General features: G+C 40.6%; 2 protein-coding genes and 1 long non-coding RNA gene across 6 annotated transcripts in view; 1 reads left to right on the top strand and 2 right to left on the bottom strand.

The window, feature by feature from the left end:
- Positions 1-25: 25 nt before the first annotated feature.
- The window catches only part of LOC310738804, a 64,856-nt gene continuing 41,259 nt past the window's right edge, over positions 26-23,622 (bottom strand). Inside the window, exon 2 of the long non-coding RNA XR_014537155.1 lies at positions 26-549. This is a non-coding gene — a long non-coding RNA (uncharacterized lncRNA). The remainder of the gene's footprint in view (positions 550-23,622) is intronic.
- ube2r2 (ubiquitin-conjugating enzyme E2R 2) lies at positions 3,477-15,167 on the bottom strand. 3 transcript variants are annotated; one of them, XM_083564198.1, is made up of 7 exons: positions 14,507-15,167; positions 14,198-14,355; positions 13,233-13,448; positions 5,971-6,057; positions 5,749-5,846; positions 4,945-5,079; positions 3,477-4,188 (listed from the first exon to the last, which is right to left on the bottom strand). In XM_083564198.1, exons 3-7 carry the CDS (start codon positions 13,407-13,409, stop codon positions 3,933-3,935), a joined length of 753 nt encoding a protein of 250 aa, XP_083420324.1. In that variant the 5' UTR covers positions 13,410-13,448; positions 14,198-14,355; positions 14,507-15,167; the 3' UTR covers positions 3,477-3,932. The 3 variants fall into 3 exon arrangements, with proteins under 3 accessions (XP_083420324.1, XP_083420323.1, XP_083420325.1); XM_083564197.1 differs by having other exon boundaries at positions 14,198-14,352; XM_083564199.1 differs by lacking the exon at positions 14,198-14,355.
- The window catches only part of ubap1 (ubiquitin associated protein 1), a 7,297-nt gene continuing 7 nt past the window's right edge, over positions 16,333-23,622 (top strand). Inside the window, exons 1-7 of one of the 2 annotated variants that reach the window (XM_083564168.1) lie at positions 16,333-16,507; positions 19,692-19,740; positions 19,823-19,947; positions 20,052-20,861; positions 21,577-21,747; positions 21,889-21,990; positions 22,611-23,622. The exon at positions 22,611-23,622 is cut by the window's right edge and continues 7 nt beyond it. In XM_083564168.1, coding sequence (XP_083420294.1) covers positions 19,701-19,740; positions 19,823-19,947; positions 20,052-20,861; positions 21,577-21,747; positions 21,889-21,990; positions 22,611-22,751 — 1,389 coding nt within the window. In that variant the 5' untranslated portion in view covers positions 16,333-16,507; positions 19,692-19,700 and the 3' untranslated portion in view covers positions 22,752-23,622. Of the gene's footprint in view, positions 16,508-19,683; positions 19,741-19,822; positions 19,948-20,051; positions 20,862-21,576; positions 21,748-21,888; positions 21,991-22,610 lie in introns of both variants that reach the window. The other variant, XM_083564169.1, reaches the window with a different exon arrangement.

Below are 23,622 nucleotides of genomic sequence, written 5' to 3'. Positions count from 1 at the left end.
TAAACAATTCTAACGAACAAACCTATAGACAATAAATTCATACTTTTATTTATACAACCGCTTTATCTGTGTACGGCTGCTTTGAGTTACTGTACATTGTAAAAAGTGCTATACAAAAAAAAAAAAAACTGAATTGAATAGTCCAAAATCTTCCTGTCAGAAGAACTTACATTAGACTTAGAACAGGAGAGATGATGTGAGCAGACTGTCTTACTTCCACATTTAAACATGGAATCAGAAGCGTTGGGGTTGTTTTGGAGCAGAGGAGGTTGGAGACTTTCTGTGAAAGAAATTCTGAACCAATGGGTCCTATTCCATAATACAACACTATGAAATTCTATCTTGACCCATTGGAAGCAAATTCACCATGCAAGACGATGACCTGAAACATAAGTTCCAGGCTCTGTAAGTGTTATTTAGAGAGCAAACGGTGGGCTGGAGTGTTATCGATCATGGAATGACCTAATCAGTCACCGCACCTAAATTCAACTGCTCTTTGATGAACTGGATCGCAAGGTCAGTTACAAATCTCCCAGTAGTAAAAAACACCTTTGGTGACTTGTACAAGATGCTTCTTCTTCTTCTTCTTTCGACTTCTCCCATTAGGGGTCACCACATCGGATCATCCGTCTCCACACACCCCTGTCCTCTACATCTGCCTCCTTCAAACCGACTACCTGCATGTCTTCCTTCACCACATCCATAAACCTCCTCCTTGGTCTTCCTCTTTACCTCCTTCCTGGTGGTTCCATCCATCAGCATTCTCCTACCAATATACCCCATGTCCCTCCGCTGCACATGTCCAAACCATCGCAGGTTGTACAGGAAGTATGGCAAAGAATTTCTAAACATTTGAAGAAACAAACTTGCTTAGAGTGTGTAAAGCTGTTATTCACGCTAAGGGAGGATTTTTTACTGTAAATAAAATGGAACATCTGGACAAAGTAAATCGTTATACTGTTACATTACCCGGTTGCAGAAAAACAAATGGACAATGCATATGTCTTAAAAAAAAAAATAGGTGTTGGAATTTTTGATGCCTGTTATTTATGTTTAAAATAGGTTTTTGCTGATTTAGTGATTGTTAGTTTTAGCATTGGTTGTGATTTTTCTTTTTACATTTCCTCCTGTTATCTTCCGGCCTGTAAACACCAGAAGGAGAACAGATGGCCTGCGAGGAAGACGCAGACAGATTAAGGCAGACAGGAAAAGGTCTGTATACGGTTGAAGAAAGTGGGATGGTATATGGTGATTAGTTAATTTATTAATCCAATCAACCCTTTTTTTTGTTTTAAATCATGAATATGCATGATTGTGTCTAATAAAGTAAAGAATTTCAGGTTGGTAGTACCAAATTTTACAGGCCTAATTTCATTTCAAAAGGTGGATTTCCACGACAGTATACACCCGTAATAATAAACGTCAATCCTTCTTGCTTGGTTTTTTTCTTTTCTTAAGTGAATAATCGTTTAATGTGGTTCGGTTCGTTACAAGACTACAATAAGAGAAACGAAAGAAATCGAAAGCAAACCATGATGCACTCGTTTAGCATCCTCAATAAGGCGTGGGCAAGGACTGCAGCGTTTCGAGATCTTCAAAGGTGATGGACGTTTCGGAAACACACCCATGACACGCAAATTATAATAGACGATCCGTGGCTGATCGCCAGAGTTTTTCAGGGTACGAAGGGTCATTAAGGTGATTTACTGTACGCAGTGTCACCCTGTTTTGAACGCAAACGCTTGCCATGCGGCTTTATGCCAAGAACAATAACGAGGCTGAAAGGCTGTCCGTTAGCTCCAGCTCGTTTGCAGAGAGTCCCATTCGATTTTCACATTTGTGTCCTCTCTCCTCATTTTCGTTGAGGAACATTGTCAGCGTCCTTGGCTAATTTGCCGATCATGTGCGTTGTGAAGTCCATGTCCCAGCCTATCAAGTTTTTTTTGTGCCAAAATTCCGAAAGACGCATCATAAAAAACACATTAAAACAAATACACATGCATGCGTGTGGGGAAAAAAAAAAGGTCTGATGAAGCAAATTTTGAGGTCTGGATTCAAGAGAACTCATTAGGACCTCCTGATGGGCCAAGTGGCTGTAATGTCCAACCTCCAGTCCCCAACAGCTGGTAAGGTTCAGTCAAAACCACAGAAATAAATTCGGCTCGGATACGAAATCAAAAGCAAGAGAAAAATGAAACGTTGCGATGCTTCGGTGCAACCAGTCCACGGTGCATATACTAAATGCATATACTTTTTGTTTTTTATTTGTGCACAGTTTAATCATCACCAGCAACAATCTTGTATTTGTTTATTTTAAAAGGGCAAAAAAACTCATTTCTGGTCAGCAATCCATCCTTAGCGGAGATCCCGGTGTCCAGTCGTTATTCTGCAGTAGCACCTGAAAGCAACTTCATTACCACCTTTGACACTAAAATTGAATGGCTCAGAAGACTTAAGGAGGAAAAAAAAAAAGGTAGTGACTCGCATACAACGGAACCCTTTCGCACCATTTCCTTCTCCGAGCTCGAATACTTTATAGAGCAGAGGTCGTCACAGGTGGTCAAGTGGCACTCAAGCACTCAAGGTTTGTTGAAATGCGTCACCTGTTACTGCTAAAGGAACACAACACGGGGTAAAGGGAGGAGAAATTGATGGGGAATTTGAACGGAAAGACACTTGAAATGACAGGATTTGGGTGGAGCGAGTATCCAAAAGCCCTGAGGTTTCGAGGCAGGCTGAGGAAGATGGATGCTGGGAGAGGGTGACAAATCTGCGCATGACTTGTTTTAAAAGAAGAATTCGTCCAAATGTACTTTTTTACCCGAAATGTAGTTGATCAGGCGGCACTGTTCGGTGTCTGATGTTTGCTTTTGTAATTTTGGGGCCATGAATTTGGAAAGTAAATCTTCAAATAAAATTATGGTCATTCATATAAATTATTTAGATCTATTTTTTTAATAATAATCATTTTAGTGGAAGTGTATTAAGTATACCTGATGAATTTTTCTTTCAACTCTTCTTTTACCTTTAAATAAGAGCTACTTAAGAGATAGAATGGTACAAAACCAAAATACAAAAAAAAAAATAATAATCAGTTTTTTCTATGAGGTGATATCAAAACACTTTAATTCTAGTTTTGTAACACGCCAACAGAGGGCAGCACAAGGCTCCACGCACAGTCACAGAGAGCACCGACCTTCAAAGGACATAGTCTTGTGTACATCGGGAGCTGTGCGACGTCTGCGGTCATGAGTTTAATCATGGACAGCAAGTTAAAACAGCCTCTCACCGAGCTTTCCTTACACGTTTCTCACTTCCGCACCCACCCTACTCGCCAGATTTGGCTTCTGCGGACTTTGTCCTTTTCCCAAAGATGATCTTTCTTGTAAACAGAGCTAGTCTCCAAATTTTTTGATACCACCTCAGATGAACAGAAAGTTGGTAGTTTCCTATCACCTTAAACCAAGGCATTGAGCGAGGCCCTTGACCCATAACTACTCTGGATAAGGGCGTCTAAAAAATCCCGGAAATGTAAATTTAAATACGGAGGTGGAGGGTTTGTGGTTAAGGCATTGGACTTTGGATCATAAAATCATCAAAACACCAAACAAACACCAAATTGATCAACTACGTTTGTGGTAGAGAGTTTTTTTTTCTATTGTAATTACTGAACTACTAGTTCTCGATCAGAAATCGTTGAAGCACTTAACCCTTGCCCTAGTGAGTAATGAAAGTGGTGTTCTTTGCTTGAAACGCTCTGCTAGGGGCTCAATATTAGGGCTCTAAAAACCCAGTGCAGTGTTAGACCTTACACAGCGAGTGTGCAGGAGGGCGACATGATGCTGTGGAGAAAAACTGTAAAAGATCAGCAGCTTCAACGGACACAGAGTGGAGTACGGTGGAAAGGGGGAGGGAGGGTCGGAGTCATGACATCAAGACTCCTCGTTCCCAGAGTCCTCCTCGTCGCCGTAGCAGTCCGCACTCATGTCCCCCGCCGGCCCACCGGCCTCCGCTTCGTCGTCGTCGTCGTCCTCTTCCTCGATGTCGTCGTCGTAGAGGTCGTCGTACAGCAAGTCGGAGCTGCTGTCGTGGGAAGGCACTTTGGTCTGGATGCAATATTCGGCCAGCGTGGTGGGCACCTTAACACCGTCCCGCTCTGCGTCTGCCTTCGTCGACGCCACCTGCTTCCTGTACATGAAGACATTTTCAACCCTTTTTCTTTACTTATTTCAATTAGAAATCAAGTAACAAAAGCCTTCACCGTATTTCAATTGCATTTCAGTATAGATTTCACAAATCCCATGCTGATTTTTCTAAAAGATTTACGAGGTGGTATCAAACATTTTCGAGACTAGCTCTGTTTACAAGAAAGTACTTCATTTATCTACGCATACCAGTAACCTTCCACAGCAATACAGCACTCCCAGAGCGCCTGCAACTTCTGGAAAGTGTCCTTGAGGTCTTCTTGTCTCCTTTGAGCCGGATCTTCATCTTCGCAAAGAGGGAGAAGTCCGCAGGAGCCAAATCTGGCGAATAGGGTGGGTGCGAAAGTGAGATCATGGGGACTGATCTCCGCCGATCATCATGCACAAGTTGCCTAATGGTTTCGACATTTTAAGCTCATTAAAGATCTTTCTGATCTCTCTTCGTCTTCCAGTGAAGTTCTTAAGCTCTTGAAGCGTGCGTGCCACTCGAAACACCTCAGAAGACTCGTTGCAGCATGTCAAACAACAGATTTACCCGGTTTCGCGCAGAATTTCTCGTTCGTTTTTTTTGTTCTAACTTGCTATCTATGATGAATTTGCAGACGTGGTAACGCACGACTCAAAACTTTTTGATACCACCTTGTAAGAACGCACTGAAGGCTTTGCTTTTCGGTGCGTCACGTTTGCTGGGTGCCCCTAACCCTCTGTAGTGAGAGCGTGCGTGCGGAAATGTTCGTACCGGATGATCTCGGCATACTCCTTGTCCTTGCCCTTGCTGTCCCTCCATTTACGGAACATGACCGAGGCGTCCACGTTAGCTGGGGAAAATGTATTGGGCTCGTTCAGCAGCGAGATCACGCTTAGCAAAATAGTTCTAAGAAACAAAAGAAACAAGAGCAAGGACGTTTAGTATTGAAACGAAAAAAAAAAAAAGAAATGCATTGGGTTCAATTAGGGAGGAAAAATATTCCAAGTTGGAAAATTGATGGGAATTTTTGGGAATTAATTAGAAATTTGTGAAAATGTATATAAACTGTATACATATACAAACAAGTATAAACAAAGTTTGGTCATTAGCTGACATGCATGCAAACTAATGCCGATTTTCGACTTGAATTGTTTGAACAGTACAATTAATAATAAGTAATAATTAGCTTACACACAACACTAAAAAGTTTTAAACATAAATTTGTGTAATATTTATGCAACTTAACGCAAAAACTCACCAAGACAAGATTTGTTTTTTTTTTATATCATTTTGTGTGCAGGATTCAATAAATGGTGTGTGTTATGTGATGAAGGAATGCACAGTGCATGTTGTGGGCGTGGCCTCAGTGGCCCTGCAGTAAGTGTGTTGTGTGCATGTGATGAATGTGCAGGTAGAAATTCAACTGAAAATGCATTAAATCTGGTTTGTTTTAACCAAAATTATCCTGCTAGAAGTTCCCTGTTATTGGCTAACCGTCATTTTAGTAAATTTCCAGTTCATTTCTGTTAATTCCCATTGATGGATTTCAGTCTTAAAAATCCCTGGAAATTTTACCTGACATTCTGTGTGGGGTTCCACCTTTCTGATGGCAATTCTCCACTCTGAGGGTCATCCACAGGGGGATGCAGGATGGAAATGCACACGTCACCGTTCTCAACACACACACACAAAAAAAAAAAAGAAAGGAGTTTTGATATACATATAGTAGTTCCATCTACAATGTTTAAATATACGCTGAAATATGCACAATACGTTTACAGTACAGTACAGTATTACCTCGTATATGTTCGGGTGCCACATTTTGGTTAGGAAGCGGAAGGTTGGCGGTGAGTACGGGTAGTCGATGGGAAACTTTATATGGGCCTAGACAAAGAGAAACAGGATTCTTTTATACACAGAATTAAGATTCAAGCCAGTTACAGCTGTAGTGATGATGGTATTTTCCTCCTCGTTCGCAGCGCTAACGACTTTGACTCAGCGTCAGACAAGATGGAGAGGCTGGCACGCGTTCAGCAAATGTGTTCGACAGTGTGCCAAAAAAGGTATTTAAACCACTTTTCATGAAACAGGAACTATGTAAAAAAAAAAAATCGCTGTTTTGGAAAGTATACTATACTGGGGGGGGGTGGTATGATTAGGGCTGGGCGATAAGTCGAATAATAGCGATATTACTGCGATAATTTTGCACACGATATAAAATTTGAGAACATCGTGAATTCCTCCAAAACGATATTGTAGACACCTAACCATAAGCTTGGTGTGTGCTTTCAGAACATCTTATTAAATAGAATGTCCCAATTTGCTCTTATAATAACCTCTTTTCTGGGAAGATGAAGGGCCATAACCCTCAGCTCCAGGGGTGAAGTATCAAGGTGCTCAGCTTTTTAACATGCTGGTATGTGGGAGGAAACAATTTCCTTGTGCTGAACTCCACAGGGCTTGTGTATTGAACGATTGGCATGTAAGACATACACTATATGGACTTTACATGTATAATAACCTCCATTATTCTGGGAAGATGTTCTACTGGATTTTGTGGTGTGGAGATTAGTGCTCTTTCAGCCACAGGGGTTTTAACTTCCTTGTAAATAATTATAACTTTCTAATGCCTCATTATTACTATTTAGTTTTCCCCCCTTATTTCCTCTTCTCTTAACTGTTTAATATTGTTTAATGTTTGCCTGTAGCTTTACTTAAGCATTTAATTGTACAAATCCATTGTCCATATCTTCTTCTTTCGGCGTTTCCCATTAAGGGTTGCCACAGCGGATCATGCGTCTCCATACCCCCCCTGTCCTCTACATCTGCCTCTTTCATACCAACTACCTGCATGTCTTCCCTCACCACATCCATAAACCTCCTCCATGGCCTTCCTCTTTTCCTTCTTCTTGGTGTCTCCATCCTCAGCATTCTCCTATTGATGTACCCCATGTCCCTCCTCTGCACATGTCCAAACCATCTCAATCTCACCTCCCTCACCTTGTCTCCAAAACGTACTACATGTGCTGTCCCTCTAATAAACTCATTTTTTAACCTGTCCATCGTCGTCATCTTAATACATTTGTCCATATAGTGTATACTAAATAAAACAAACAGAATTTTTTTTAAAAAGCACTAAATAAAAAAATTCAAAAAAACAATTTACTCTAGGTTAAATATGTAAGAAATATACAGGTTAAAAAAAAATCGTTGTTACTTTAGAAAAGGGAGAAAATTGTGATTTGAATTACAGCCAGAACTACACATGTGTCTCCTTTTAAATTGGGATACTGCCTTTTCATTTTGGATTAAACCCCCCCCAGAAACATGGTGTATATATTTTGCGGGGAGGGGAGCACGAGTCTGCATCTGCTCAGATACCATTATTACAGTCCCAGCATTCAGCAGTGTTTACGCCACCTCACCTCACTTCCATTCCCACACTCAAACGCCGCTCGGAGCCGTCCCGGCGTTACCGCACTACTCGCTGTTGATTCTATCGGATGCTGACGATGCTGCTTTGACAAACCAGCACTGGAATGCTGATGATTTATTTCAATATAATTCCAAGACCTATTTAATCTCCAGGACCCTGAAAGTCAGTAATTTACATTTCTATTTGCTTGTTTTGTATAGAAAGCTTATTGTAAGAAATACACGCTTTGAGATTATCTCTTTCGGAACATGGGGTCATAATTAGAGGTTGAGCGATATGGGTTTTTCTTTCGCCCATGCCGATATTTGGAAATCGAAGCAGCCGATGGCTGATATTTGATGCCAATTCTTTTGGTCAATATGTCCGGCCGATTTTAGTTTTTTTTCCCCCTCTTTCATGCCGACGTGATACACAGAAGTGCTTGTTTCTCAGCTGATTCTGCACGTCAAATCGGCGGCGAAGCTCGTCGACGGGGAAAGAGCACTCTGATTGGCTATTTAGCTTAGCGAATGAGCACACAAGAAGAAGAAAAAAAAACCTTAAAAACTAAAGCTTAAAAACTAAAAAGAAAAGCTACAGTTCTATATCTTCTTAGTTTTGCTGCTTGGATGGCGAATACAAACTACTGCCATCTGCTGGTAAGAGAGAGTTATGTCAAGCAGGAGCAGAAAGTACAGGCTTCCTAATATTCGGCCAAATTCGCAGTACAATAAATAGATGGCAAACATGCAAAGCAAATATTCTGGATGAAAGATTTACAGGCCCACATAAAATTTGAAATCGAATGGGGAAAGAAATTCAACATTTGAACGCATTATCCCATTATACTAGCAAAGAGTGAAAATCACTGATGTCATCCTTACTACAGCGTGCTAATGTACATCATGGAAGCCTGCGGTTATACGAAAGTAACACCCTTTCTGGGGGTTGGGGTGTGAGGGGTGATGGATGGTGCATTATTACGTATAAGAAATATGTGTATATGTGATTAGACAATTTTAAACAACAGACTGTGAATGATCAGTTTATATATATATTTTTTAAATAGTTTATAGACTTTTCAGAGAGACCCCTTTTTATTTATGTCATAGCCGTGATTCATTCTCTCTCTCTCTCTCTCTCTCTCTCTCTCTCTCTCTCTCTCTCTCTCTCTCTCTCTCTCTCTCTCTCTCTCTCTCTCTCTCTCTCTCTCTCTCTCTCTCTCTCTCTCTCTCTCTCTCTCTCTCTCTCTCTCTCTCTCTCTCTCTCTCTCTCTCTCTCTCTCTCTCTCTCTCTCTCTCTCTCTCTCTCTCTCTCTCTCTCTCTCTCTCTAAAGAAGCCGCTTGGCATTTGGCACCGAAAACCGAAATGCATCACTACTCTGTCCTGTTCGTGTGCCGATTAATGAAGTACCATGAGATTGCTTACGCCCTGAGAATCCTTTAAAAAATAAATAAATAAAACATCACCACATAAACAATAATACATTTTACCTTATTAAACAACAGATTTTTTTTTAAACTCGTCTGCTGTACAAGTACCTGTGTATGACCTGTTACTATATTGTAATACATTCTATTTTGTATATTGATATATTGTAATAAAATCAACCTAACATTCAAGTTCCAGCTGGAACTACAGTCTGAGCAGTGAGGTTACACAGATATAATGAATGTCTGACCAATCGGAGCCGAGCATTCAACCTGTCCGTGAAGGTAGCCCCAGAGTTATGATGGTTCGACTTATGATTTTTCGATCTTACGACGAGGAAAGTGATTTGAAAAAATATTGTGCAAATATTTACATTCCGTGCGGCACTTTGATTTCTGTACGATATGTTGGGACGTTGCAAGGATGTTGCAAAGCTTTGCTAAACGATGTAGTGTAGTTTGTTAAATTATTAACTAATTACAGTAAACTACCCCCTACTGATCACCATTCTTTAACTCCTGTGTAGGTTAGGCCATGTTTTAACTTACGATATTTTCATGTTACGAAGAGGGCATTGTAACACGTCTCCATCGTAACTCGGGGAACTGCCTGTATGAGGAAATCAACGGTGTGGTGCAGCTTATTCTGTACAGAGTGACTCCTTAATAACAGCCCATCCTGCGATGTAATTCCTGAGCAAATAACAACTATGCAATTATGTAATTATGTTGAAATAATATATAGATAAATTATACAGATGTAATAATAATTCAGCAACAGCAAGCTATACTATTTGTTCTTTTCATATTTTTTTGTTGTTACAATTCTAAAAAAAAACAAGTTAGCTCCTGTTAGTCTCCTGACCAATCAGAATTAAGCATTCGTGAGTACTGTATGTGGTATAAAATAAAGCCAAAAAAAATGCTAGGAGACTTGATATAGCCTAACTACGTCCTTCTCTATTTCAGCTCTCCCGCCGAGACGCCATTTATCTGCCGCAGCTATAAATAGCTGAATAATGATCACATCACCTCAGACAGAGGAAGAGGAACCAATAATAAATAGATAAAAAGGGGGGATAAATAAGTCTGGGGGGATGCTTAAGATCAATCACACTCATGACGGAACAGATACACCCCCTGTTACAGTAAAGGTGTCTGCACTTTGACTGAAGTAATAAGTAATATGAGTGAATCACTTCTCTATGAACAACGTCAGGGTGAAAGTTGTGATGTTCATGCACCCCCTGGTGTTAATACAAAGTCTAGCAATCAGCTGATCTCGAGTAGCACCTTTCTCTGTGAACATGTTCCTAAACATTCAATTCCTTCTCATTCATAAAAATCATAATGCATCAGCATCATCTTTATGTCCTGACATGGCAAATCCAATGAGTCTAGTCTACAAGGAACACACTCTGGAATGGACATCAAGGTTTTATAAAAAATAAAATAAAAAAAATAAAATAAAAAATATGATAAAAACGTAAAAGTAGTCTGAAATGAACAGTAGTGTAAAAACTCTATTCAACTAAATTTATGATTAAACGTATGTACTATTTATGCCACTCTATTTTAATTGACAATGAGCAATACCAACTACATCTTGAACCTCTGCTGAAGAAATCAAGGCTCAACGCTCCTCTACCCGCATCTGACTTTTGATCACCGCTGGCCTCATTTTTAGTCTCAAAAAAAAAAAAAGGGTTGGAATAAATTCCAAAAACTTGTTGAAATTGAATCAAAATATTGCCCCTCTCCGAAATTGAGGTGCATCGAATCACTCAGCTATGAATATGATTTTACTTTATTTAAAATTATTTGTCCATTGAATACTAATGATTCTTCTGCTATGCGACATAAAAGTCTTTATTTTGTGAATTAAAGAGACCTTTTTGAAAGGTTGCTTTACTACTCTGTCCGTTTATTTTATATCTTGTGCTTTGATTCATTCCGGCATGTTGAAGAAGCTGTTGTGTTGATCTTAATGTTGTTAATGCAGTGTTGAGGGTCTACAACTTGATTTGTATTTTAGGAAATAAAACCTCTGGCTTTTTCGTGAACATGTGTCTTGGTGTTGCCTGTTGAAGCACCATTTAAATCAATATATTCGAAGACTTTTACTCAAGTCATATAGGAATTGGTGAGTTTTATCGTGTAATGGCGTACGATTTGTAGTAAGGTATCTATACTTTTTCTCATGTTTTACTTTCAGGTACTCTTTACCCCTCTGGAAATTAGCTGCCATCAATAAATTGTGCATATTTGTATAAATCATTGTTCTCTTAGGAACCCAGACTCAGTTTTTAACTCTTTTTAAAAAAAGTCTGTGAAAAAAAAAAAGGACAAGAGAGAGTTATTAATGTAATTGGAATATGACCTACCTCAAAGTACCCCAAAGTACCTCAGCTACCTCAAAGTACCTCCACTACCTCAAAGTACCCCAAAGTACCTCAGCTACCTCAAAGTACCTCCACTACCTCAAAGTACCCGAAAGTACCTCAACTACCTGAAATTACCTCAACTACCTCAAAGTACCCCAACTACCTCAAAGTACCCCAAAGTACCTCAACTACCTGAAATTACCTCAACTACCTCAAAGTACCCCAACTAACTCGAAGTACCTCAACTACCTCAAAGTACCCCAAAGTAACTCAACTACCTCAAAGTACCCATAAGTACCTCAATTACTACAAAGTACCTCAAAATACCCCAAGGTACCGTAACTTTCTCAAAGTACCCCAAAGTACCTTAACTACCTCAAGGTTTGCCTCAAATTAATTAAGAAATGTGACTTTCAGGCAGTGAGAAGCAAAGAGATCCTACAACAATCAAAAGCAAAACCTTCATTACATGTTGGTAGTGGTTGCAAAGGGGTGGAGAATTTCTGGAAAATTTCCTGGAAACATTCTATGGGGAATTCTGGAAATATTCCAAGTTTGAAACGAACCAGGAATTACCCGGGTTCGATTCTCGTTCAGGGAACCAACCCCAGTCATTAGGGTAGCACAAGCCAGTGCACTCTTAGTGCCGGCCCCAAGCCCGGATAAATGGGGAGGGTTGCATTAGGGGTCTCCACGGCAGATCATCCATCTCCACACCCCTCTGTCCTCTACATCTGCCTCTTTCCCACCAACTACCTGCATGTCTTCCCTCACCACATCCATAAACCTCCTTCATGCCTTCCTCTTTTCCTCCTTCCTGGTGTCTCCTCCTCAGTATTCTCCTACCGATATACCCCATGTCCCTCCTCTGCACATGTCCAAACCATCTCAATCACACCTCCATCACCTTGTCTCCAAAACGTCCTACATGCACTGTCCCTCAACTAAACTTGGCTGATAATCAGAAACGAGGAGAATGACTTACGAGTGAAAAGTTCTAGAATGTTCCATGTATACTCCTAGCTAGCAAGAAATCGTCATAATGACAAATCAACTCGGATGTTCTATATTCGGAACAGGAACATTCGCAAATCTGAAATGGCTAACTAACTAAAGTAGCGCTAAATTCTCAAATCTGATTGGTCAGAAGTAAAAAAAAAAAACAAAAAAAAACCTCTAACCATATTGCACTGTTATTCGGGAACTTCATGAGACTCTGTGGTTTCTTGGTAACTTGACAATCTGCTTATTTTGTCTACGAGAGAGAGAAGAAAGAGAGGACTGTTTTATACCTGCCCTAGGGTTTTGGGTTACTGATCAAAAAGTCAGGCTTCAAGCCCCGGTATTGAAAGGGCTGCCACTCTTGGGTCCCCTGAGCAAGGCCCTTAACTCTCTGTGCTCCAGGGGCGCTGTATCATGGCTACATGCGCTCTAAACCTCAGCTTCCTAATATCAGTGGGATTTGTGAAGAAAGAATTTCAATGTGCTGTAAAGTACAAAAACAAATTTGGAGTCTTTTCATAGCAAAATGTTAATATATTTAGAAAATATTTTTCCCAAACTAACAATTATCATTATTGGCACATTCTGGAAAAGCTGGATTTTTGATCCAGAAATGTATAAAAAATAAAAATAAAAAGATCTCTAACATCTCAAGAACCAAAACCAAACGTTCCCAAAACATACTGAGAAAAAGCACCTGAAAGATCGCAATTTATTCCTCTTGACTCCCTGACTTTTAATTGCAGTTTAAACCAAATCGACCACTAGCAGAAATCCCGTTCTGATCTCTCACACATCTGTTCGCCCCTCATGGTGCAGATCACATACCTTAAAGTAGCCCCCCTCGTAGAGTGTATTCGGGGGTCCGAAAATGGCCACTTCCCAGTTGTACAGGTCAGATTCTGCCACCAGTGTTATGCGAAAGCCCTCAACAGGTTCCTCCTGCAGAGACTTCAGCTCCAGCATTAGGGCTTTCTGAGAGCTGGGCATCTGCTGATGGGCCATGATATGTGTGCTTCTCCGATCTGACGTTCTCCAAGGAAGCTGGGAGAAAAAGATGGGAATAAAAGGCTGAATTTTTTTTATGTTTTCTCCTTGAGTTTGTTTGTGCAAACTGTGGTTGTACTACATTAATAACAGTGGTGCCAAAATATAACATATAAATTAGTGTTGTAATGGCACACGTATTCGTAATATGGATTCTTTTCTGTTTTATGTCCAGCTTCAAGAATTTCTCTTCAAAGGAGAAAATGCTGAGAATTTCACATCTTAGGTGAATGAATGAATGAAGGATGGAAGGAATGAAGACATTTGTTAAAGTATGCTGAAATAGGAACAATTAAGTGGATCATATCTTTAGAAAATGTAAAATTTAATGCAAAACACAAAAATTGTTTTGAAAATATGAACTGTTGTTGTTCAGAAATGTTAATATTAATAAACTGACTTAAAAATTGCGAGAACCGAACCGTGAATTTTGTGTACCGTTACACCCCTTGCATTACTTATATATTATATATATATATATATATATATATATATATATATATATACACACATATATATATATATATATATATATATATATATATATATATACACACATATATATATATATATATATATATATATATATATATATATATATATATATATATATATATATATAATTATATATATATATGTATATAAGTTTTTATTCTTTTATTTAAAAAAAAAATGATTGGGCAAATGAATGGCCTGGGGGTTGGGGATCCCTGATTTACAGCATTTACTTCTCCAGAGCAACTTACAACTGAGCCGATGAGGGTTAAGGGCCTCGGTTAAGGGCCTTGCTCAAGGGCCCAGCAGTGGCAGCTTGGTGTTGCAGAGATTTGACCTCAAGAGCTTCCGATCAGAAGTCGCCTTGAACAAGTTCAGTTCCCTGCCACTGAATGAAATGTAATACCTGCTGAGCCATACAGAGGAATGGAGGATGTAAATATTTAATACCATTTGCAAAAAAAAAAAAAAAAGTAAAGGCAAGCAACATCTGGATGCAAAATAAAAGCAGAAGTCAAGGAACACCTGGATGATCTGGATGCGTGTTGATGAAGGATTACCTTTACACTGTGCACCCCAAAGTCATAGATCTAAAATCGGATTTTAGTTCATTTTTTTGCTGTGTTTATTCCACAAACCGGTTTCTGCTCCGATTTCAACGTTTTCCCATCAGAACCACACGCTACAGAAAGCCCAAGCTGGCCAAGTTGTCTGGCAGAGGATCAGTCGAACTACTGCAGCTAAAGAACTGCAGGAGCCAAAGGAAGGGAGGTGTCCTCGGCAATATTACACCCGATCTCTCCTATGCTAAATCAAATAACAATGGCAACTCAAACAGTTGACGCCAAAGAGCCCTAATAAACCAGATCACCCGCTGTCATCCGGGCGACGTTCCCGATTCTTGCCCTTTCTTTCCTCCGTTTGAACAGCGGATCCCCTCTTCTGCTTGTTTACATTCACCTAGCTTTAGCTAGCGTTAGCGACCCTCCGCTTGAGGTGTTAGTGGGGGAAGGAAAGAGGCAACAACGGTTCAGAAACACCCAGCCATGGCTCGGGGAAGGATTATCCGACTCGTACGGCAGCGCTGCGGGCCGCGATCGCAACCTCGGGACACTCGGAGGACCGCACTTTGTGTTCAAAACATCGCTCTGTCGCCCGTTCACACAAACAACAAATCGTCCTGTCGACACTTCCGGTTAGCGTGACGCGTGACGTTCTACTACGTCTTGACGTCTGTGCGTAATGACGTCCACGTGGCAACGAAATCCACTGGATCGAAATTGAACAGGGTTTTTTTTTCTATTGGTGTGAGATTTTGGAAACTGATATCACTCACACATCCAGAGATCACTTTATACGCATATGCATCTTAATCTTAATCGAAGTGATCTAAACCTACAAGGAATAATGATCTAAACCTGAAAGCTCTGATAAGATACCCTGAAAGATCTAAACCTGAAAGGTTCGATAAGAGCCTCTGAAAAGATCTAAACCTTAAATATCTAAACCTTAAAGATCCCGATAGATCTCCAGAAAGATCCAGACATGAAAGATCAAAACCTTAAAGATCCTGATAGATCCCCAGCAAGATCAAAACATGAACGATTCTTTAAGAGCCTCTGAAAATGTTACACCTGAAAAAGCTAAACCTGAAATATCGTTTATGATCCCTGAAAGATCTAAACATAAAATATCCTAAAAGATCACATGAAAGATCTACACCAGAAATATCTGGACCTGAAAGAAATCTGAAAAAAAATTTAATCTGAGAAATTCTAAATCTGAAAAACCTAGACCTGAAATATTATATAATATCCCCTGACAGATCTAAAAGAGCCCCTGAAAGATCTAAATCTGAAAGATCCTATTAGAGCCCCGGAAAGATCCCATCAGATCACCTTCAAAAAAGAGCTAAACCTGAAAGATCCGATTGGATCCCCTAAACTATCTAAATGTGAAAGATCTATATGATTCCTTTAAATATCGAAACCTAAAAGATCCAATTACATTACCTGTAAGATCTAAACCCAAAAGATTTTTAAAAAATCCTTTAAATTATCTAAAAGATCCCCTGAAAGATTTTAACTCAAAAGAAACAAACCTGTATGATCTAAACTTGAAATGGCTCCACCTGGTGGTGAATCTCTAAAATGACTTTCAGTAAAAGTTATTTAACTCTATTTCTTCATTGTTTTTTCTGTGAATATGAAGAACCTCAATTAAAATTTAATAAATAAATAAAATGCAGGTAATGCAATTGGATTATGATGTTTAGTTTGATTCTTTATTCTGAAGTTCGCGATCTAATAGACAAGCTGTGTTATTGAACCTTTTCGCCATGATTTAAATGGACCTCCGCTGATTGGTTAGAAAACACACAGGGGGCGTGTCCTCGAGCAGGAACCAGAGCAGGGGAGGTACACAGACTCAAGATGGCGTCCCGCGATGAAGCAGGAAATATGTTTCGCTGTCAGTAATATACGCGACTGGACAGGTTCGCTCGGACGTTGTCTGCTTGAGGAAGGCTGAAACGGATTTATTGGCGACCGAAGACAGCGCAGGTACTGAAAAGAAGTCACGATATGTACGCTTACGGCGTGATTATGGGGCGGTGACGGAGGAAGTGGAAGGTGCTCGCCTGATAGCTAGGCCTGCACTGTTGTTTTTTTCCTACCTGTTTTCGGTTCACTTCCGCAATCATCACGTGGCAGGCTTTATCACGCTGTGATTGGACAGTAGTTCACACTTACGACGGAAACGCTTTTGGCGTAGCCAATCCGAATGCACGATTTAGGACTGGTCAGAATATGGGTAGTAAAAAGAATCGACAGGCCCGGGTGCTAGCAAGTGAGTTTGGACTTCGCTTTCGAGTCAAAAAGTCAACCTGCTGCCCGGTTTGATTAATGACAAGATTTTAACATTAAACCCGATGTGATATTTTAACCCGGTGTTTAACGTTGATTTTAACCTTAGACTAATGGCATTGTCCAGCTATACCAGGGAACAAGTGGGACCAGCCTGACTAGCTGCTTGTGATGATTTGGTCTCATGTGACGTAAACAAGTTAGACAGTGAGTCACTGGCTCTTGTTGTCACCTTTGTTGTATGAGGTCCCTCCCAGTGGACTGGATCTGAAAATCTGAATGCAAAAATGTAATCAGCAACTTGATCTACATCAACAGAGTGGAGTTTATAGAGCATAACAACTCACAGGGGATTTTAAACGATTTGGCAACCTTTCCAGGTCCCTTTTACTTGTCATATATGCCCTGTAAAAACAGTAAAACACTGACATTATTTCTGTACCAGGTTGTGAGTGTAGGGTCAACCATAATACAGCACCTCTGGAGCCAAAAGTGTTAAGGGCCTTACTCAAGGGCCCACCAGTGGATCAGTAACAGGTTTGCGTAAGTTGGAGTGAAGGATTTTGAGTAGCCTGCAATAGAGCTCTGAACTCATCCATGTTGTACACTTTTGGGATAAAGTAGAACCCGGGATAAAGTAGAACCCTGACTCCGATCACTAACCCCCGGGGTCTTATTCATCCAGCTACTACTTTTCTATTTATGATGTTTCACAGAACAGAACAAATCCGTGTCTTTATGCTATTCGTTCACAAAAGTGAATGCTAAGAAATGGATGGAAAGAATCGAATGCTATACGATATTTATCAGAGGTGTAACGGTACACGAAATTCACGGTTTAGTACGTGCCCCGTTTTTAAGTCACGGTTCAAATCAGTTTCGGTACGGTTATTATATAATTTTTTTTTTTATACCTAAGTTTATTGTTATTAGCATTTGTAAACATCAACGGTTACATTTTGTGTAAACATATTTTTTAAAAATGCCTGTCTCTTTAAATAATATATAAAATCATATTTAAAAATAAATGATGTACCAAAAATGGAATAAATCAAATTAATGCAATGCACTTTATTATATCGATTCGACTGTGTAATCGATCAAATTGGAACAATACAATAAAATAGTTAAATAATTGGTTTTATTTGTTATACCACATTTGGGTGTGAATGTGTGTTTTACAGATCTTTTAAAGATCTTTTCCACTTAACTGTTCTACTTATTTCAGCATACTTTAACTAATGTCTTCATTCCTTCTACCATGTGTTTTGCAACGCACTACAAAACGTATTTCCGGTGTGGAGCGAGTAGCCACAGTGACAGTGCACAAACTTTATTTATTTATTTTTATTTTTTTTACCTCTGGTATTGTTGTGTATGTTTGTGAAAGTATGGAAGCCTGTTTTTTCCCCTTTTGGAATTCTGGCTCCTTTACCATACGTGTAGATTTCTTTTAGTGGGTAAGAAGCATTTTACCCAGATTTTTTGTGCAGCACAGAATTGCATTTTAATTCTGCCTCACTGGCACCTGTATACTATTGAGACGGATGGGATGAGCTCTCAATTTGAAGTTAAGTCAAGAAGCACCACCATATATAACGCTGACGCAGTACACGGTGGAATGAGACCACGTTTCTCCAGAACCCTGGTGCTACATAAAACATCACACAACATAGCGCTAAGGACTGAAGCATTGTGTGCAACCGAGTGCAAACATCACAAGACAAAACAGACGATACAAGACAGTGTAGGACAGATACGTAAAAATAAGAAATAGCGCTGACCAGTAAACCTACTGTATATGTTATATGGTACAATGTGCAAAAAGAGAACTGTTAACAAGACTTGTAAACATAAACACACTGTTGTGCAAAACAGCATGTAAACAGTTTTAATAATAACGAGGTGCTGCTGTAGACATGGATGTGTATAAACTGAAATAAGTATCGAGTGTGTCTTTGAGTTCAGGTTTGTAACAGTTTAATAACACGTGTGTGTGTGTGTGTGTGTGTGTGTGTGTGTGTGTGTTTGAGAGTATCAGTTTAGTTCAGTGTGTTGAGTAGCCCGATGGCTTGAGGGTAGAAACTGTTACACAGTCTGGCTGTGAGGCCTCGAATGCTTCGCTACCTCTGTCCCCTGATGGTAGGAGGGTGAAGCGGATGCAGCATGTGGTGTATCCTTCAACAAATAATACAAAAATAAATCGGTTGACCGTTTATTCTTATTCCGTATTGAAATGTTTACAAGATATTTAAAAACAATTCACTTGTGTAATAATGGCATGAGTGATATGTAGTTTTTTGGCAGAAACTTCCTCATTGGCCTTCATACATCAACCTTTAGTGGAGTCGTGTGTTTTTGTAGACCAATGAAAGAATTTTTGTAACACTATATACTACAACCGATGTTGCTTCTTTTCTTTTTTCTTTTCTACCACCAAGATCTAGTTTCTTTTATGCAAAAGTATGGAAGCCTGTTTTTTCCCCTTTTGGAATTCTGGCTCCTTTTCCATACTTGTAGATTTCTTTTAGTGGGTAAGAACTATTTTACCTACATTCCATTTCTTTCCAAAATAAAAATTGAATGACCAGAAGGTACATGGACCAGGAATGTCGTGATGTAGGTCTTAAATTTCATTCTTAATGGTCTCAAAATAGTCTTTTGAAAAGTCTTATTATTTCTGAGTCATATTTGGCCTTATTTGTGTGTATGTTTTGTATTGCTTTCCTTTGAGTTATTAATGAATTTCAGGGAGTTCATTCAGTCAGTTTGTGCTTTTTAAACTTGTGATATTATCTGGATATTAACCACAGTAACTCATTGCTACATGTGCGATTCATCGCCAATCGATTCTGACATTTCTTTTCCCTCGGATTTCTAGATACTCTAAATGGCTGCGAGGAAGTCTGGATCGGATCTTCACAACAATGGTGAGTTTTCTAGTTTTCATTTTCCTCTCTTTCACTGTGAGACAGCTCCTGGATGATAATTTTCTCCTGCTTTCATTTCCAGGACCTGTCAGCTACGTTGATGGTGTTCCTTTTAAGCTTAACGAGAAGTTCCGCTGCCCAGCAAAAGTGGGTCTGCCCATTGGCTTCTGTCTGCCCGACTGTAACGCTTTGCTTTCGGAGACACAGGTTTGTTCGGCTGCTGTTTTTCTTTTTTGTTACACAATAAATGTTTGGTAATAGTGGTAATAAATTTTCTGTGTCTGATTCATATCACGTTGCTTCACCCACAGTATGACTTCAGCCTAGAGAAGCGGACTGTTCGCTGGGGGGACGACCTGGCCAAGGCCCGAGCTGCCGAGGCACGGGAAGTCGAATCTAGGCAGGCAGAATCGGAAAAGGACAGACAGGCTGCTTTACAGGACAGTGAAGCCGGATTGGCTGGTGGTAAGAAAGCCCGTCCTGCTGAGGAGCAGGACCTCCTCCCTCCGGTGCTGAACCCGGTCCTGGCAGGTCTTTGGCACAATGCTATCTTGACCCCGCTCCCGGCCCCGAGCTTCGGCCAAGCGCAACCAGCAGCCAGCAACCCTGTGCCTCAGAGTCTCAACCTGGCCGACTTTGAGCGAGAGGAGGACCCCTTCGACAAGCTGGAGCTTAAAACTTTGGATGACAAAGAAGAGCTCCGGAGCATCCTCCAGAGTCAGCCGCAGGCCTCGATGCCCACAGTGTCCGCCTCAACTCCAGAAAGAACAGGTGGAGAAGACTGTGCCACACCTCCTCAGCAGGCCAAAGTGGGTATCTTTCATAAACCCAACGGCCTGGTAGGACTGCTGGACTTGGAGCATTCAGGGGTTGGTGGTGTGGCAACTTCCAGGGGACAGATTGATGCCGAACGCCCCTGTAACATTCGCTCACTGACTTTTCCCAAACTGTCTGACCCCGGAGATTCCCCCTCAGATCCTCCCCTGACTGTATATCCAGCAGCCCCACAACGAAGCTTACCCAACGGAACTCCGCTGTCCCTGCTAAGATCCACACCAGATACCAGCTCTACACTACAGGTCGAGTTACCAGGCCATGCAACAAATGGCACTACAAAGCAGGTAATGGACAAGAATTTTATTTTTACAATAAAATTATTTTTTTCACACCAGTTAGAGATCAATCAAATAATCGGGACGATTATTGCCTTTTTTTTTTTTATTAACCGGCATCGGCGGATTGTGCACCAAAAGAGGCCGGTTATTAAACAGGCGCATCTTACACCCCAAATCATGTTTACGTTCTGCGCTTGCGTGCTAGTGTGTTTTCAGCATCCAAACAGGAAACTCAGAAGAACTACAAATGTGAATATATAAAGCAAGAAGCATTTACACCTGCCACGATCAGTGCTAACGGAATCGTGTAGCTTTTTTCAATCACGTCTGCTAAGTTGCAAAGACAAGATCAAGAATGACAACAAACGTGTTGGGTTTTTTTTTCCTCGTGGGCTCTTTCGCTACCACTGATTCGACATGCCAAATTGGCCATAAAAACAGCTGACTCGGGTTGCAGAAATAAATTAAAGCTGACCGTGTCTCTCTCTCTCTCTCTCTCTCTCTCTCGCCCTCTCGGTCTGTCTCTTTCTCTCTCCCTGATATATACTGCATCATGTATTAATGCATTTAATGTACTAATTAGAGGTACGCTATAGACCCTAATTAGTGTGCTAATTAAATAATTAATGGCATAACAATATGTAACCTATTTAGCATTCTGATGGTATGAACAGAGGTTTACTATCAATTCTCGTTTATTTGTTTGTCTTTTTGTCCTCAGTCGAACCCCGTCCCAGCAACTGAGGCGCCCTCACACACGGGACCTGTGGGCGGAACCCTGCTCAGTCTCTCCCCCAGCGAGCGCCAGTGTGTGGAGACCATAGTAGGCATGGGCTACTCTTACGAAGGCGTCCTTAAAGCCATGCAGCGACAAGGGCAGAACGTCGAACAGGTTGGCTTACATTCGAAAGCTCCTGTAAACGCAGGACCTGATTTGTGAATGATGGACTTGTCATGACGACATTCAGGCGAACAAAACCTTTTTGTCTCGCTATTGTGGCCAATTTCTAAAGGGTTTGTTCTCTGTTCTCAGGTGCTGGAGTACCTTTTTGTCCACAGCCGACTGTGCGAGCGAGGCTTCGATGCCACAGCGGTGGAAGAGTGTCTGGAAATGTACCAGTGTTCAGAGGAAAAGGTTTGTCTGTTGTCGCATGAAGCATTAAATAAAATATATATATATATATATATATATATATATATATATATATATATATATATATATATATATATATACACATACATACATACATACATACACAGACCAGGCAAACCATTATGACCACCTGCCAAATATTGCATTGGTCCCCTTTTGTTGCCAAAACAGTTCTGACCCCTCGAGAATTTTTTCAGCAATGTGAGCTACAGGACTATTGTCGACGGTTCACCGCTGTTCCGTTTTTGGAGCACTTTTAATAGATACTGACTACTGCACACCACAAGACTACAAGAGCTGCAGTTTTGGAGACACTTTGACCCAGTCGTCTAGCCGTCACAATTTGGCGCTCGTCAAACTCACTCATATCCTTACGCTTGCCCATTTGTGTTTAATAAAGGTTGAGGTTCAGGTCTTATAGTCCAAATGAAGGGTTTAATGCGACTGCATCTAAAGACGTCATATATACAATTGTGTGCTTATAAGTTTGTGGTAACCATAATTGTGTCCCAATACTTTTTGTCCATATAGTATATACTTAGACCTCAAGAGTGTGAATACACAATATGGATGTTTTTTTTTTTTTTCTTTTTCACTTTCAGGCTCTACAGTTTCTGCAGTTGATGTCTCGGTTCGGTGAGATGGGTTTCGAGAGAGACACCATCAAAGAGGTACTTTTAGAGCACAATAACGACCAGGACAAAGCTCTGGAGGACTTAATGGCTCGTGCGGCTGCAAGCTGAACCAGAGCGGTGTCTCCTCCTTGAAACGCCCCTCCTTTCCTTTTCAACGCTGTGTCCATTTGCAAGAGAGAAGGAGGGGGAGTGAGCAAGATCAGCCGAGGTAGAGGATGTCTGAGACCGGACAAGCGAACACGTATCCCTTCAAAAATAAACATGCCCTTCGAGTCAGGGTTCGAATCGGCCATTCATCCGACCTATTCAACGATGTTTGTGTGCCTCTGGGGGAGAGGACACCGAGCCGTCCTTCTTTCTCCATCGCTATAGAAACAGGTGGTGGGGCAGGGCCTAGGACACATGCCTTTGGAGGAGTGCAATGAAAGCGTGATTCGACAAGAAATGGACCCACGGCTACAGCGCTGCTATATCTTTCATAGATGATAAGAACTTCATACTCGCTCATACACATGCCATGTCTGAACAGAGACCTTGAAGTGCCCTTTCTGTTCTTTGCTACTGCCTGGCTTTCGTTTTGTTTTTTTTCTTCCACCTGTCTCTGCTGTACGTCATTTTTAATCATATGTTCATCTGTCAAACCGAAAAAGCATATTTTTCCCGCTTTGCTAGAGATCTGGTTCATTTGCCCATTTCTATAGAACCTGCATTAACAAAACTAACGACCCCAGCGACTTCGAGAGACACCAAACGACAAATTCGCCTAAGGATCAACGGCAGCCTGACAGCTTTTACACTGGAATGGAAAGCGAAAACGGAGTGTTTTGCGGAAATGCAATATTTATGTGTCTGAGCTCCTTTGTACAAAACGACATGCAAGGCTGAGAAGGCACAAAATAAATTTACAGATATTAATATAAGCGTATTTAAATGTGTTCGAGATACACTGACACCGTCAATCTGTAATAAAGACTTCTTT

Source organism: Silurus aristotelis (genome assembly GCF_946808225.1).
Source record: "Silurus aristotelis genome assembly, chromosome: 16".
NCBI classification, from domain to species: domain Eukaryota; kingdom Metazoa; phylum Chordata; class Actinopteri; order Siluriformes; family Siluridae; genus Silurus; species Silurus aristotelis.
The sequence above is the reverse complement of the archived record's forward strand: the minus strand, read 5'-3'. Positions and strand labels throughout refer to the sequence as shown.

What these genes read in the sequence shown, in the direction of transcription:
- ube2r2 (XM_083564198.1), bottom strand. Translation starts at nt 13,409, where the DNA reads ATGGCCCATCAGCAGATGCCCAGCTCTCAGAAAGCCCTAATGCTGGAG. An exon ending in AACCCCACACAGAATGTCAG is followed by an intron (nt 5,080 to 5,748) that starts GTAAAATTTCCA and finishes TTTGTTTCTTAG; the next exon opens with AACTATTTTGCTAAGCGTGA. An exon ending in GAGTATGCCGAGATCATCCG is followed by an intron (nt 4,189 to 4,944) that starts GTACGAACATTT and finishes CTTCATGTACAG; the next exon opens with GAAGCAGGTGGCGTCGACGA.